This window comes from Humulus lupulus, chromosome 7 (assembly GCF_963169125.1).
Source record: "Humulus lupulus chromosome 7, drHumLupu1.1, whole genome shotgun sequence".
NCBI lineage: Eukaryota > Viridiplantae > Streptophyta > Magnoliopsida > Rosales > Cannabaceae > Humulus > Humulus lupulus.
Window position 1 is genome coordinate 206,091,064 of NC_084799.1, and position 17,709 is coordinate 206,108,772.

At 31.9% G+C, this 17,709-nt stretch overlaps 3 protein-coding genes across 5 annotated transcripts; all 3 read right to left on the reverse strand.

Annotated features, from left to right (window-relative positions):
* Positions 1-6,372: 6,372 nt before the first annotated feature.
* On the reverse strand, positions 6,373-8,923 carry LOC133789244 (disease resistance protein Roq1-like). Of its 3 annotated transcripts, none has more exons than XM_062227012.1 (3): positions 7,744-8,923; positions 7,269-7,638; positions 6,373-6,674 (listed from the first exon to the last, which is right to left on the reverse strand). In XM_062227012.1, exons 1-3 carry the CDS (start codon positions 8,884-8,886, stop codon positions 6,535-6,537), a joined length of 1,653 nt encoding a protein of 550 aa, XP_062082996.1. In that variant the 5' UTR covers positions 8,887-8,923; the 3' UTR covers positions 6,373-6,534. The 3 variants fall into 3 exon arrangements, with proteins under 3 accessions (XP_062082996.1, XP_062082995.1, XP_062082993.1); XM_062227011.1 differs by having other exon boundaries at positions 6,585-6,674; positions 7,060-7,638; XM_062227009.1 differs by having other exon boundaries at positions 6,585-6,690; positions 7,060-7,638.
* Positions 8,924-8,954: 31 nt separating this feature from the next.
* LOC133792653 (probable disease resistance protein At4g19520) lies at positions 8,955-10,732 on the reverse strand. Its single transcript, XM_062230560.1, has 3 exons — positions 10,458-10,732; positions 9,014-9,945; positions 8,955-8,958 (listed from the first exon to the last, which is right to left on the reverse strand). Exons 1-3 carry the CDS (start codon positions 10,497-10,499, stop codon positions 8,955-8,957), a joined length of 978 nt encoding a protein of 325 aa, XP_062086544.1. The 5' UTR covers positions 10,500-10,732.
* A 929-nt stretch (positions 10,733-11,661) lies between these two features.
* LOC133789243 (TMV resistance protein N-like) lies at positions 11,662-16,884 on the reverse strand. The gene is made up of 3 exons (XM_062227008.1): positions 16,227-16,884; positions 13,181-14,276; positions 11,662-11,936 (listed from the first exon to the last, which is right to left on the reverse strand). The coding sequence occupies exons 1-3, from the start codon at positions 16,772-16,774 to the stop codon at positions 11,877-11,879; spliced, it is 1,704 nt and encodes a 567-aa protein (XP_062082992.1). The 5' UTR covers positions 16,775-16,884; the 3' UTR covers positions 11,662-11,876.
* Positions 16,885-17,709: the final 825 nt, after the last annotated feature.

A 17,709-nucleotide genomic window follows, 5' to 3' on the forward strand; every position in this document is an offset into this window, starting at 1 on the left:
GAACCTAGAAACCTGGGTTTTCCCCTGCATTTTCCCCGAGCCAAAACACTCCCAATTCACTCCCAACACATACCCAAACCCCAAAATCAGTTTATAACCCCAAATAAACCATTTAACAACCTATAAACATCACAAACCAGCTCAATTACACAATCATTCCCATAATCACACCTTAGGTTCCATGCCTCAATAATTCAAACCAAAAAGTTAGAAACTTAGACCCAACTTAAACCATACCCCAAATTCCTTAAACCATAGCAATAATGAACCTTATAATTGCACATAATCCTTACCTTAAATGGAGAATCCAACCTTGAGCTCCCTTGCTTCCAGCTCTAAGCTATGCCTTCTAATTCCACAAGCTGAATTCCCAAGCAAACCAGCCACAAACCATCTTTCAATTTCAACCCAAATTCTATAGAAACTTACTAAAACACAGAGATTTCAGGGATAAAAGTTACCTCTAATCAATCTTGACTTCTGCTTACTTCAATTGCTTCAAGCCACCTTGATTCCTCCCCTCAGTCCCAAACTCAGCCTCCTTCCTTTTCTTCTCTTTTCCTCTAGGTTTCTCCAAATTTCAGCATAAACAAAACATGCCCCAAGTGAAATAACGTGAATGATCCTTTTCCTTCAGCTGTAGTGATCTAAATCCCAGCCAAATTACTATCCTATCCTTCCATAGTTATCCTCTCCTAACTAAACCTCAAGGGCACTCTTGTCCTTTCACCTATATTACATTTCTACCATTTCTTCCACCTAAACTAGTTACTCCCAGCAGTTACTAATGGTTACCCAGGTTACTCAATCACCAATAACCATTAACCACAAATCCTCAACTCAACTCACAAAATCCCCAAAGTACCCCTAGGCTCCTCCCAAGCCGGGTATAAAATCCCGTTGTGACTTTTGAGTTATCTAGCTCTCTAGGACTGTCTCGGCACGTGCATCACATTAATATCACCACACTCACGTGGTACAAACCACATAATACAATTATCACATTTATGCCCTCAACGAGCTAAAATTACCAATTTACCCCTATCATGCAAACGGGGCTCACATGCATATTTATACCATCTAACACATGCATTCTAATCACATATTCATTCAAATTCATATATAAACATGTTAACTCATTTATTGCCCTCCAGGCACGCTAATCAAGGTCCTAAACCTTATTAGCAAATTGGAGTGTTACAGGCATAGCAGCTTCGCTTGCTGGAAGTAGGGGCTCGACACCCTAAGGAGCCTGACAGTCTGAGACCGTGGAAGGCTAGGATATCGTTTATCTGACCTAGCGAGGTAACTGAGCTCCAGTAGTGCTCGGCCTCGAAGAACTCCATCCGTGGCTGCGAGGTAGAAGGCTCCCCCATCAGTGAGAATTGAAGCTCTCCCGGGTTGTACGCAATGGTCACTTTTAACCTAGGATCAAGGGGGATCGGCCTGGGCCCTGAATCAGATTCTGAATAAAGGACCTCTCGAAGGATTCTTCTATTCTTTTCTATGACCTCGACGATTTGGCGGCAATAGTGAGCTCGGGTTTCTTCCTGTTCGCGCGCGAGATCGTATTCACGAATCAGACGTTGGTTCCAAGCAAACAGTGATTCTGGGCTCGGAGTTTTTGGCGAATACGGAATTGCAAGCAGCGACCCCCACCGTCTTTCCAGATTTTGTGACATAGCAAGAAAGAAAAAATGGTTAGGGCCATGCAAGCAAGGAATTAAGAATACCGAGCTTGGTGAAACAAGCTTGGAAATGCTTGGGTACGAGATGAGTTCGATCCCGGAGACCCGATTAAGTGTCACGACGAGTATTTCACGAAAAAGGGAAGGAAGTGGATTTAATTTTTGAAAATCCCGAAATATCAGGGAAAAAGGTGGCGGTTGTTCAAAAATGATATTCTTGAGTATTGTGCATTCTTTAAAACCAAGATTTTGTACCCGATATCTTGGTGTGCAAGATATGTCTTTTAAATTTTGAAAACCCAGAAAAAAGAGACCATGTTTGAGTTTGTTCTACATAAATACTGGATTTAGAACCAGTAATGGGAAAACTTAAACCTAAATACTTATTGCTCAAGGCGTCCTAGTATGGCAAAACTACAAAGTGAACCAGTGCATTCCCAGAAAAAAAAAAAAAAAAAACAGCAAAGCCAGAAACTGATAAAGAACATGTACACATATATCAGATACTTACACAATGAAGACGATGATTGCAGAGAAATCGTCGATTGAAGAAGAGGCTGCAAGTACAATCCCACAGTCTCGAGCAAGCTGGCGGTCTTTTGTTTCTTTGGCTGGGAAAACATGCAAAAAGCAAGAACTTTATGGGATATCGTCTGGTTTCTCTCTCTCTTTTCTTTTATCCTCTGATGAGCGTAAAAATAAAATGAGGAAGATCACTAGAGCCTCATATATAGGCGATCAGAGATGGAAAAAAGGGGTTGATCCGGGCCATTGATTAGGATCCTTATAAAATCGGACGGTCAGGGACAAATGACAAGATGGCGCCGAAAAGGTGGCAGGTGAACGATCGTGGGTAGGTTTCCAATGCACTCATGCACTCGAGTACCTTGAGTGAGCAATGCCCAACTGGCACATGACCATATTTGAACGTGTGTGACGATGCAGTTCCCGAGAAAAGTAGTTCAAAAGTTTCCTTCTCATAGGATTCGAACAAATACTTTTGAGGAGGCAAAATGTTACACCCTGATTTCGAGCCTTGAGAATTGTGATCTCGAAAGCTGGATTCGTCAGGTGTGAGCTCGCAATATCTAGAATACGTGTCCGCAACCTAGGCACCGAACCTACAAAGCAAGTGGCAACCTCGAAGATGGTAGCCTCGAAGTCCTCACAAGCTCGAAAGGCAGACATCAGAGTACGTCTATTCTCGGGTGGCCTCGGATCAGGAGTTCCGAGCCTAACATAAGTATGAGCTCGAAACCACATGATCTCGGGGAAAATATTACAACTCGAAAGTCACTAAGAGACCTGGGTTGGCACGACACTGACGATGTAGATTGCTAACTTCGAACATCTTAATGAGTCACTTGGAGAGACGCAATCTACATTTATTGTTGTAACTTCCCTATAATAAAGGGATATTTATTATTCAGTTATATGCCTCCTGGTCTTCAGGGGACGTTTCCTTGTATATAGGAGTTATAGGCTTTTAAAGCCATTAAATTAATTGACATAAAGGATAACTTCCCAGAGAGGTGTGGGATAGTATTCTGAGACTTCCCTTATAAATAGAGAAGTCCTGTACCTTTGAAAGGGACCGAAATTTGGTAATCTTGGAAGAAACTCTGGAGAATTTATCTCTGAAGAATTTCCAGGAATATCTTAAAGTTCTAATAACAAAGACTCGTGGACTAGGCAGAGTTAACTGCTAAACCACGTAAAAAATCATTCTTGTTTTACTGTATTTTTCTGGCTATAACTATTTATTGTTTACGTGCTCTATATTCACTGTTGACGAAAAACGGCGTCAACAATATACACTTCATTAATTATAAAAATATAATCTTTTTTCAACAAGTATTATTATTGGTAAAGGACACTTTATGTTTACTTATTTACATATATATATGGAAGACTTCTCAATGGTTACTACCCATAGATGGGTACTAACAATTATGATGATGTGACAATATAGTGACTTAGTATAGCAAGTCACCAATAGGTAAATATTTTTTTTTTACATTAATTTCGAATTTAGTTTTTTTTTTGCCATAATTAATGTTGTTTCCAACCAATGAGAGACACTAGCTATATTTAGAAATTGACATGCATTTGAAAAATGAAAATTTTACAATATTATATTTTCATAATAAATACACATTTTTTATCAGGTAACCTTCAAAAAACTTGAAAAAAGTCAAAATTTATTTTTAGAAATATTAATTAACAACTATAAATATGGACATTTGATCTTAATCTAATGGTTAATATTAAATTAACCATTCATAGGTAGTAATCATTAAGAGTGCACCCATATATATATATACATATCTAATCGTATGTGTTATATCGATCTAAAGTTATATTTATTTTAGCACATATACTATCACTGCTGTTCATTAATAAATCAATTATATTTTGACTAATTAATTTGATAATTTAAATCTTTATTTTTCTACTTACTTATTTTAAATTACCAAATAGCTAGCAGCACTCTTAAATAAAGAGACTGACTAGACGAAGATGAACCATTACCATTATTTTCTTTGTCTTTATTCCATTGGACCACTGCCATTAACATAGCAAAATGATAATACGTAGTGAAAGTACTTTAAAGTTTATAGTATGTAGACCTATTACAATTATATATTTGGTGTTGAAGACTGATTCAAATTGTTAAATTATAAAATATTAGTTAATTTTATTTAATAAATGTATAATTGAAGAATTCATACATATAGTAGTGTTATACATATTTAATTTAATTTAATCCACATTTAATTAATTAATTTAATGAAATATAAAGTTAGTAACATTAAAATACATAATTTCAATTTAGATGTAATAACAACAAGTAATCCTTCTTGGTTGGAGATAATACAACAAAAGGTGTGGAGCATTCTTCAGGTTGTTAATTTATTTCAGACTCCAGTAAATCAGTCAAGTAGAAGCCAAAAACTTTTAGTTTTGTTGTTTTTTGATTTTGGAAATAAGTGTATCAAAGGTAATTATATATATGTTCACTTCCTCAGATGTTGCTCGTATACGCAAGGAATACGATGAATCCAGTACTAAATTGTCTAAAATCCAATCAAAAATATCAAGTTTGACACAAAAGCTAAAACATGATTTTGGTCAGTAAGAATTAGCTGCATTTTGTACTTTGGAAGTTTATTTTTCTGGCTTGATTTGATGGCTAAACTCGGTTTGTAAATTGCAGGATAAGGAGTTCTATTCATTCTATGGTCAATGTTTTGAGAGCAAGGAAAACAAGTAATAAATTTGTCTGTTTTCCTTTTTCCTCATAATGTAATATATAGATAGTTTATAGGGAATTTTTTGGATTTGATAATTTTGATGAACCTCACCCTTGGCTTGTAAAATTCTTGGGTCAGGTATGTTTACAAAGTGTGCCCACTTAAACAAGCTTCCCGGGTCGATGGACACAGCACAACTCGATTGGGGTAAGTGTCTCTTGTTATGCTTTTGATGTTTATATATATAAATATTGGAACTAAACTCTAAAAGAAAAAGAGAAAGTATCAATAAATGTTCACATACCCTTTTTCTATTTTTTACTACACTTTTTCAATCTCTTTCGTCTAGAATATTTATGTCTAAGAAGGATCTAGATTGTCTTTTCTTCTAAGTGTTAATAAAATTGTTTTAAGATGAAAGTATATATTTTTTTTTCGCTTAGATTCTCTTTTTTTATGTTAGGGAAAGCATTTTAGAAAATTACTAGTAATGAGTTTGATATTGATTACATATTATATAGAAGGATATACAAGCATATGAGTAAATGAACAATGGCATACACCTTTCATTGATGTTATCGTGTATATATAAAATTACATAAAGAATCAATTTGTTATAACTAAATAACTAGGAACATGTTAATATAATTATAAAAAGAATTAACATAAAACTAATATATAACTAATGACTAAAGAATCGGTTCAGTTAAAGATATTAGGAGAATTAAATATTAAAATATTAAAATAATTAAACACATTATTTTAATTCTCTATTATATTATTCATGTTCAATTTCTTGTGATAGATTTATATGTTTTTTATGTTTACTTGTTGGCCTCTGTTTTATATCTTATATACATTTTTCTGGAACTAGGCAATGGGACAAATTTGAGGACTCATACAGAGTCGTGATCTTTTCGAATGGAGATAAGTGTTGGAATGGACCTGATAGAAGTTTAAAGGGACTTATTCTCATCATTTTAGTTTAGATTAGACCCAAATTTTTGGTTTTGATTTGTTTTACATAATACGAGTTGTTTTGTTGTATTGTTTTTCAGGTTAGGCTTAGATCAAATCAACCCAAGACCATGATAACCAATGTGTAGCTCAAAATATGAACAACAAGATCTTTTTCTGTTTGTCCATAGCAAGCTCCAACTTAAAATTTTTGCAACCAAATTTTGTAACATGTTATGGCAGGCATTATTTGTTAGGACAACAAGAGAAACTGATGTTTGTTCGAAATTAACCATGCTTTTAATTTGCCTATAATTTAATTTAGCACAACAAAATGTCAACACAAATCGATATATAGTTATTGAGGAATACACAAGCATCATGCTACTAGAGAAGCATCCCAACTAGGTCGGCACCCAACTCTAAAGCTATCTTATGCATTCTATCCAATATATAAGAATACAGAGTTTAGGATTACAAATAAGAATCAAACAAACTAAACACCCCAAAATAAATCCATAACAAAACTATTAAATATATGCTATAACAAAGCCTCGTTAAAACCCCTAAAGAGTAAAACTCAGTGAGAAAAAGCACTAGAGGGGAAAAAGAGTGCGATGCATTACAACGAAAATCTATATAAAATGAAAGAACCCAAAAACTAGAAAGTCTTTTAAAACAAAAGAAGATAGCGAAGCAGTAGTTGAGGTCCACCACATAAAGTCGCAGAGAATTTTGGAAGCAACACCGTTATTAGCTGATTTGATTTCCTTTCCTGTAAATATGAGAGACTTGAACATGACAAAGGCATTAAAAAAGAGAACAACAAAAATCATTGAATAAATGATTCCTTCAACACAAAAAAACAGCTCCAACTTTCATACATTAACTTATAATTAGTACTTTATCACACAAAAGACAAAATAATTTGATTGTATATAATTTAATTTGACTAGAATGTATTTTCATCACCTTAATACATATCTATACATGTATATATATACCTGCTAAACCTGCCTAAAACTCGTGAAAATGCAATTATATTTTCCACAGAAAAATGAGCATATGTATTAAATTTATGTGATTGTAGAAATAATAAAAATAGCATGTTAATAACTAATAGTTTAATCAAATTGAAAAGGTTTACATATATATATTACCTGCAACGAGAAAGAAATACTAAGAAGACTTTGATATTTGAACTCAGTTTAAATGTGTGGTTCTGCTCTATCAAACTCCTTTGCATCTTGGCGATATACCAAGCGAACTCCACATTGTTTTATTCTCCCTTTGCCGGTGCTATCATTTGATTCCCCAAAGTAAAATTCAAAGAAAGCCTTGTCAACTCCAGATAAAAATTTCCAATTACCTTTTCGGTAAAGATACGATATGAACACATTGCCCGATGACCAGTCTAAAATGTCATTGTTGTCTACATTAGAATCTCCATCAGAATCATGAGTAGCTTTTTGTCGCAGTAGAATTGAACAGAATTTGGAACTTTGACCATCATTGCTTTTGAGATGGTATTCACAATTTAAGTCCACCACACCAGGATTTGAAGTGCACGGATCAAAATCAACGACAATGCATATAGCAAAGCCTAAGAAGCTGAAATAATTATCCGAAGAGGGAACCAAGTTTACTTCTATTGATGAACCCACAGATTGATAAGTAAACCATCGAGGAATTGCATTTCCTGAATAGCAAAAACTTGCTTTTGGACAACTTATTAAATCCTACAGTACATCACAAACAAGAGGCAATTATGTTATAATATTTTTCTGAAAAGCTATATATCAAATTTATTCGAACTATTCAATAAAATTAAGGAAGAGACATACCTGATCTTCTTCTTCACCATAATAACATTCATCACGCAAAATTTTGGAAATTTCGCGACACCGGTAAATATTATACTCAAAATATTGGCTCGCCAAAATATTATGCACCGAGTAAAATAGAAAGCACTCACAACAAGCGAATGGAATGCCGGCGCCACATTTGAGTCCATCAGAATGTAATATGAATAAAACATTTATACTTGTGATAGGGCAAGAACTTCTGCACTTGGAATTTTGAACTTCTGCACGTAATTGACTAGCAATGGCTTCACTGGGACCTGATAGTATTAATGAGGAAAAACCACAATATGACAAATTTTTTAGTTCTGGGTCATCAATAATGATTTTAGAAATGTTTCTCATATTGTAGATGTTGGTTGGAATAGACTTGAGATCTTTACATCTAGTTAAACCTAAATATTTAAGAGTAACTAGACGTTCAATTGATGGCGGTAGCACTTCAATCCCACTTCCATTTAAATAAAGTACCTCTAGCTTCTCCATAGGCTCCAAGATTTCTGGAAAGCTTTTCAATTGTGAGTAACCAATAACATATAATGTTGTAAGAGACTTCAGCTTGCAAATGGTGGTTGGAAGGCACTTGAGATTTTTGATATAGCGCAAGCTTAGCACATCAAGCACAACAAGATTCTCTATTGTTGATGGCATCTCTTCAATCCCTGTTTCATCTAAATAAAGTTTCTCTAGCTTCTCCATAGGCTCCAAGATTTCTGGAAAACTTTTCAATTGTGAGCAACCTCTCATATGTAATGCTGTAAGAGACTTCAGCTTGCAAATGGTGGTTGGAATACACTTGAGATTTTTGCAATCACACAAGTTTAGCTCATCAAGCACAACAAGATTCTCTATTGTTGATGGCATCACTTCAATCCCACTTTCATTTAACCAAAGCACTTCTAGCTTCTTCATAGGCTCCAAGATTTCTGGAAAACTTTTCAATTGTGAGCAACCACTCATATATAATGCTATAAGAGACTTCAGCTTGCAAATGGTGGTTGGAATACACTTGAGATTTTTGCAATTGCACAAGTTTAGCTCATCAAGCACAACAAGATTCTCTATTGTTGATGGCATCACTTCAATCCCACTTCCATTTAACCAAAGTTTCTTTAGCTTCTCCATAGGCTCCAAGATTTCTGGAAAGCTTTTCAATTGTGAGCAACCATGAACATATAATGTTGTAAGAGACTTCAACTTGCAAATGGTGGTTGGAAGGCACTTGAGATTTTTGCAGTAGGTGAAGTTGAACTCACGAAGCACAACAAGATTCTCTATTGTTGATGGCATCTCTTCAATCCCACTTTCATCTAAATAAAGTTTCTCTAGCTTCTCCATAGGCTCCAAGATTTCTGGAAAAAGTTTCAATCGTGAGCACTTTCCAAGATCTAGTCTCACAAGAGACTTCAACTTACATATGCTAGTTGGGAGGCTTTCAAGCTCTATACAACTATTCATGTATAAAATATGGAGACAAGGTAGACACTCAAAGGATGATGAATCCACTTGTTGTATTGATGTTCTACTCAAATCTAGTCCTTTTATATTTTTTGGAAGCTCGGGAAACTTTTCAATGGATTTACATCCAAACATATCTAGGTATTCCAATGACTCCAAATTACGAATACTAGTTGGAAGATTCTTGATACATTTACAATTACAGAGATCAAGCACAAGAAGATTTTTGAGATAGCCAATTGAGGAATGCAATTCTTTTATTGCAGTTGAACGCAAACATATGAATTTTATATTACCAGACATCACTGAAAGACTTCTAAGGTTGGAGCACCCTTTGAGATCAAGCAAGCAACTATAGGCCCCGTCTGTCCACACATAGTCCAATAGGGATGGGGTTATATTCATGAACACATCAGAATCTTGCTTAAGAGAATGTTGCTCAACAGATTGTCGCACAGCAAAATGTCGCACATTCTGGTGAATGCTTTTACGCTCATCATACACCTTATGATATATAAATTGTAGCATTAAACAATTATATTTGTGCATGACTTCGGATTCTTTCTCTGCATTATCAAGAATGTTGTGAAACCTTAACGGGGGAAGGTTAACTAAATTTGTACAACCATGGAGGCGCAGCATTTGAAGATTTGCTTTAGCGAGATTTGGAAAACAAGTCAGATTCTTTGAGTGAGAGAGATTGACATATTTCAAGTTGTTAACATCCTGCATGCATATATATTGCACGTGACAAAAAGAAAATGGATATTGAATCAAATCATCAATATATAAATATATATTACAATTCTCTTACAGGGACTTCACTTAAATCCTACCAGTGGGGTATCAGTGTTCTCGACCTTTGAACAGTTTTTGGCATGATTTTTTTTTATGACCGTGTATATTGTAGCTATTTAGAGCATTGGCGCGATTTTTAGAAAATTCTGAATAGTTTACATGTCGAAAACTAAGTTCAAACATGTTGCACGTGTGACTAATTTTTTTTATGCGCGTGGAAAAAACCTAGTTCTCGGTACTGTAAACTATTTAGAATTTTCTGAAATTTTGCAGGATGCTCTAAACAACTACAATATACACGGTCATAAAAAAAAATCACGCTGAAAACTGTTCATGAGTCGAGAACTGAAGAACCCTACCAATAGAACTTAAAGTGAAACCCCCAGAAAACATGCTCCATCAATAAAATTTATATAAAAGTATAACATTATTTTACATACCTGAGTTTCATTCCACAGTTTCTTAAGTTGGCTTCGAACCATACTAAGATGAACAAGATTATGCGGTGTGAAATTTGACCCTAAAGATTCCAAAGGGTAGTAGTACCATTCCAAGAATCTAAGCTTATCGGGAAAAGTGCCATCAAGACCACGAGGGAATTCAAATTCAATTTGCGAATTTTTCTTCAGTAGTTTAAGCAATCTTAGGCATGGTACTTTTTTAAAGGTTGAAGGGTCCAAGCTTATCACCTCTGTAAATTGTACTCTATCACCAATATCACCATCAAAAAATTCTTCACTTCTATTGTCTCATACTCTATCGCCACCATCAACTTGATATACTCCTTCAATTGTGGTAGTAGCCTAAGAATTGAAAATTTCAATTAAATTAAATGCTCATACATATATTTTTTTCAATTTATGTAACACATAATTTCTTATATCAAAATTAGATTTTTTTTTCAAATAGTTTAATAGTGGTACATATATTCATTTTATTTACTTTTCGGTTTATTATATTGATAAGAATGAAATTACGAATATAGTGTTGTTATTTGACACCTTAAGGTGTCCAACACCACATGAGGTAGCATCTCATGATTGGTTAATGATACTCTATAATATTTATTAAATTCAAATATGTGGCACTCGATATTAGATTGCACCAATAACATAATATCATCTCCTTGTGGTGTTGGGCACCAATCACTACAAAAAATAAGTCTTTTAGCTACTAATATATTAGTAGCAAATAATATCTTTTTGGTAGCTAATATAGTTTTTGCTACTAAAATTTTTTGGTAGCTAGTTCGTAGCTAATACTCCGTCGCTAAAAGTATTTTGCTACCAAAAAAATTAGTAGCAAGTGCTCTTTATTTGCTACTAATTTTTTGTAGCAATACATATTATATTTAGTAGCAAAATACTTAGATTTTGCATCGCTAATTTTGTTTTTGCTACCACAAAATGGTAGCAAATGTTTTAATCGAGTAATTAACATAATGATTAATTAGTAATATGATTTTGATGGTATATTAATTGGTAGCAATATATTTTAAAATTGGTAGTTAAAAAAATATTTTCTACTAGCAAATTGACAAATATTTTATTTGGTAATTTGTATTGTATTTTTTCTTTGTTCTTTTTGCAATTAATTAATTATAATTATTCAATAATTTTAATGTAAATAAAATATCATGAAAAATATCAAAATAAATATAAACTTATGATAAATATATATTATATACATTACATTGATGACGAAAACAAAGAAGGATAGATTAAGTAAAAATATTACAACTTTACAAGGTACAAAATTCATATACAAGATGCAAGGATTTCTGGATTAATTAATAAAAGAAATTAAAAAATCGTGTAATGCATAGTGGCTTTCCTCCAAATTCAAGTGTAGAACATCAGCTATTTAATCTTCAATCTACCAGCTAACACTATAAACATCTTCAATCTTTCGCGCCAATTCTGTACAAAGGGAAAAATATATAATTATGATGAATTATCAATGAAATAACTGAACATTCATACATTTTCGAGTAAGACATTGCAGAGAGAAGAAATATATAACTATAAGAGAGAGAGATATATGTTGCTAGTAGATGAATTATATGAGAGAGAGAGAGATGCGACATTGCTAGATTCCTTTGCTTCAATGTCAAGAATGATAAGTATTTAATTCTTTATATATGCATATATATATACATATATTTATATATTGATGATATATTCTATAAATAGGAGCAGTTTCTAGAGAGTGATTATTAGTGGTGAGACAGAGTGTGGGAGACAGAGTAGTGGGTAGTTTTTCAAGATAGTGAAAAATAGTATAAGTTATATAACTTAAATTTATATATTGATAGTAAACTATATTGAATATTATATTTATTATACGTGTTAATAATTTTATAAGTATATATTATTATACATAATTTTAAATAATTATAACTATATGGATGTATAATTATAATTATTATGTCATTAAACAAATTTTTACATATATTTTAAGCAGAAGTATGATTTATTAAGTTATTATTAAGTAGTGTATTATATGTGTATACTTTTAGCTATTAATAATTTAGTAGCATAATATTGTGGTTCAAATATTATTTTTGCTACAAATAAATAATTAGTAGCAAAAAATTTCAATAATTTAACAAAAATAAATTTTACTTTTTGCTACTAAAAGATTAGTAGCTAAACAATGTATGTTTTGCTACCAAAACAAAATAGTAGCAAATAATATATAAAGTTGTGAATTTTATATTTTGGCGCCAATAGATTTAGCTACCAAAAGAAAATGGGTAGCTAAATTTAGTAAATAGCTACTAATAATTTTGGTAGTAGAAATATTTGGTCTTATATTTTTATATTTTGTAACTAAATTATTTTGCTACCATAATTCAATAGCAAAATATAATTAATTGCTACCAATGAAAACAGTACTTCATCTTATAAATAAAAATTCCAATAATTGACTACAAATCTAAACTATTTACTAAAGTTCTAACTGATAGAGAAAATAAATAAATTAATTCAAGAAAATTAAGTGATGTTAAAATTAAGATATATAGAGGTAATAAATGATATTATTAGATGAAGTCTGAACTGATAGAGATAATAATGAAATTAAGGGTAACTTATTTAAGAGAATACGTACGAAATAATTCACGCATATATATATATATATATATATATTAATTAGTGCTTACCTTATCATTCTTCAAGACGTGGCAAATATCTTTAGACATCAATAATCTACTTTGATTTTGCAAATGATTACGACCTAACCCACGAGCAATGGACTGGCCCATTTCATGTAACAAATCATGCACTTGAAGGACTAGCCCATGAGCAAATGTGCTTTTAGATATAGTTATCAAACACTTGTCAACAAGAACTCCAATAACAGCATCAAAAGAACCACGACCACCCAATTTATCTTTCACAAAATCTTTGTCCTGACCTCGAAAGAAACATGCTATAACAAGAAATATGCTCTTCTCTTTTTCTTCCAGTCCATCAAAACTTACTTTTAGTACCTTTTGTACTCCTTGATCGGGTTCTACTTGTTTCAGCTTACTCAACAAGCTTTGCCCTTCATTCATACTCTTTAAATAAAGATCAGAACCCAAGACTTTAAGAGCAATTGGAAGACCTTTAGCATAGTCTACAAACTTTCTTGAAAATTCTCTCTCCTTTTCTTCAACATTTTCCCTTTTGAAAGCATGCAACAAGAAGAGTTGAAGAGCTTCTTCTTCATTTAGTCTCTGTAAGTCGTATATGTTTTCGTTGCCTCTAACAATATTTCGAAGTACTTGTTTATTTCTGCTTGTTATGATAACTTTACTTTCAGAGTTTAACCAATCATGTTCATCTTCAAGTAAAGCTTCATATTGTTCCAAGCTATCCACATCATCAAGAACTAACAGCAACTTTTTATGACTTAGCATTCTCTTTTTTGCATAATCCAAATCTCCATTTTCTTCCTTTGATAGTCTTTTGATAAAATCTTTTGCCAAATGATTTGATCCATTTTTTTCGATTTCTTCTCGAACATTTTTTAAAATGCACCCATGATCAAATTGATGACGAGACCGTTCGAATACAACTTCAGCTAGGGTGGTCTTACCCAGCCCGCCCATGCCACAAATTCCTACCTTGGAAGCATTTGCTAACAATTTGTCGAGATCTTTAACACGCTTATCGATTCCAACCAAGCCTTTCTCTAAATAATCAATTGAAGATGGAGTTTTCAATTTCCCTCTAATATGTTTGACAATTTCGTCAACTAACTCAGCATCATTCCTAGATTATATTATATTAATTATAGTTAAAATACACGCTATAATGAAAATTAATGCAGTAATAGTAAAGGTATGTTATATATGCAATAAATTAAAATTCCTAGATTTTGTGTACAGTTAAATAATTTATGTAAATTGGTACACTAATACAAAATATTATAATTGGTGGAGTACTGTCGAAAAAATTTGAGAGAGAACTTGAAGATTTTGTTGAAAACTAATGATAATATGGGAGATAATATTATGATGGACGAGACTTTTCTATAGAACTCAACTTGTGTTTTTGGCTTGATACAAAATTGTGGGATTACATCCTAATTTACAAGACTCTATAGACTTTTCTAGAAACGCAATTAAATTATTAGCTAGTAGATTATTCTAGATAATTCTCATTTACTAAATGAGAGTTTTAGAATACTAAAAGCTCAACAACCTCTAGTAAATACATGAACATTCTAGAAACTCTAGTAAATACATGAAGACTTTGTTGAAAACTAATGTTAATATGGGAAATAATATTATGATGGAAGAGGTTTTTTTATAGAACTTAACTTGAGTTTTGGCTTAATACAAAATGGTGGGACTACATCTCTATTTATAGGATAGATTTTTCTAAAAACACAATTAAATTATTAGCTAGTAGATTAATCTAGACAATTCTCATTTACTAAGAAATGAAAGTTCCAAAATACTAAAGACTCGAACTCTTATAAATATATGAACATTCTAGAAACTTTAATAAATACATAAAAGACACTAGAAGCTCTAGTAAATACATAAAAAATCTAAAATCAAGTTTAATAGTTCAACAAGTACATTTAAATGAAAAGATGAAATATTTACAAGTTTTGTTGAAAATCAATATACATATAGGACAATTCTTTTATAAGAGCTTCACTTTAAGCCCTACCGGTGGAGTTCTCAATGTTTCTCGACTCGTGAACAATTTTCGGCGCGATTTTTTTTTATGACCGTATATATTGTAGCTATTTAGAACATCATGCAAATTTCAAAAAATTCCAAATAGTTTACAGTACCGAAAACATGATTCAAACATGTTGTTTTCCACATGCATAAAAAAAATTAATCACGCGTGCAATATGTTTGAACCTAGTTTTCGGTATTGTAAAATATTCAGAATTTTCTAAAAATCGCGCCGAAACTCTAAATAGCTACAATATACACTGTCATACAAAAAATCGTGTCAAAAACTGTTTATAGGTCGATAACCCTAAGAGTCCAATTCTCTCCCTATATATATACTAGATACAAACAACGTGCAATATACACGTTTTGCTTGGTTTTATTTATAAAATTTATTAATTATTTTTATTAAATTTATATTAATGTCATATAAATTTTAAATAAATATCTTATTTTAATTAAATAATTTATTTATTTTTGTTCAAGTTTATGTTTGTTCTAGCTTTTGAATTTGAGAGTGACAACAAAAAATTGTATATTATACATTTAATATAATGTTAAATATTATACATGGATTTTAAATTTAAGTTTCTTGCTAGTTTTTTTTAAAAGTAATTTGTTACTAATTAACAATAGATTATATTATATGTTTAATATGATATTCTAATAAGTGTATTTAAGTTTAATTAAGTTTTATTTAAGTTAAAAAATGTATAATTTTATTATTTTTAAATAATTATTATTGTAAAATATCTAAAAAATATTTTATTTTAATTATTTATTATTTTTAAATAATTATTATTGTAAATATCTCAAAAATATCATATTTTAATTATTTATTTTATTTTATTTAAATTTAATTAGAATTTACAATTTACCGTTAAATATAAAAATATTCCGTTAAAATTAACATTAAAAAAAAAAAGAAAAAACCGTTAAAACAAAAAAATTTCGTTATCTGCGTAACACTTTTTATATAAAATAGATATAAATATATACATATAATAGAATTGAATTTAGAGAGAACCTGTTGTCCTTTTCTGAAACGTGCCATCCAGAAAGACTAGCTGCTTCAGTTAGAGCACTCCTCCATTTTCGTGTTTTGGTATCAGAAAAACGCTGTTCAAGTTTCACAAACGCATCTGCATAACTTTCTTTCTGTCTGCGCACATTAGCTGGATCAACATTATAAAACACAGGCAGAACCATTTGCATCTCCTCTTTCTTACATTGGATAATATGCTCAAGCTCGTCCAAGCACCACGACGAAGTCGCATAATTTGTCGAGAAAATAACTATAGAGAATTTGGAGTCCTCAATGGCATCCAAAAGAGCTTTGGAAATCTCTTCTCCTCTCTCAAGTCTATTGTCGATGTACGTTTCAATCCCTCTTTCCTTGAGTGCTTTCTCAAGATGACTAGTAATAGTTCTGCGGGTATCTTCTCCTCTGAAACTGATAAAAACATCGTACTTCTTCTTCTTCTGATGCTGATCATCATCTGCATCCATACTTGGCTTCAAAGAGAGGTCAACATGATTAATATTTGGGTGGGGACCAGACACATCTTCATTCATTTTTGCACTATAATATAATTCCGTTTTTCATCACAAGAAATTGGGTGGGGATTATAAAGAGCTTAAGAGATGTATCTTGGTTTGAAAAGCAGAGAGTATTTAGTGCAAGTTATTGACTGGAAAAGTATTTTATTTTTCTTTTCTTTGACTAACTATTCCTCGAACCTTCCCGAACTTGCCCTTAACAAAAGAAAAGTAAGTAGTCAAAGCACTGTACCCTTTTGTTTGTCAGAAAACGTGTTACCATGAGTAATGACCATATGCATTGTATTTTTACCCTTTATTTTAAATATATACCCTATATATATTCTTTAATTTTTCAACAAAGTAACCCTCACTTTATTGGAAATTTATTTGGTAAGGTATTCAAAAAGAGCCGTATCGGTAGGTTTTTTTTGTGTTATCAACTTTTGAACAGTTTTCGGTGTAATTTTTTTTAATGATCGTGTATGTTGTAGTTATTTAGAGTATCATGCAAATTTTCATAAAATTCTAAATAATTTAGAGTGCCTAAAACTAAGTTCAAACATGCTATTTTCCACGCGCATAAAAAAATTAGTCACGCGTGCAACAACCTATTTTTATACTAGTTTTCGGCACTGTAAATTATTCGGAATTTTCTGAAAAATTTACAGGATGTTCTAAATAACTATAATATACATAGTCATAAAAAAAATTGCGCCAAAAACTATTTACAGGTTGAGAATACAAAAAAGCCCTACCGATAAGATAAGGCTCTTTTTGAAGTCTCTACTGTAGAATTATCCCACTTTATTTTTCCAATTATTATATTTTGAAAGTAGCGAAATATTTTTTTTGAAATTCTATAACCAAATGCAGTCTGTGCCAGAGCATATGGCATGTGATGAATATTGACTATAAATATTATTTTTAATATGAATACTTATTATTTTTTCTCAATTTTTCTTTTTCAA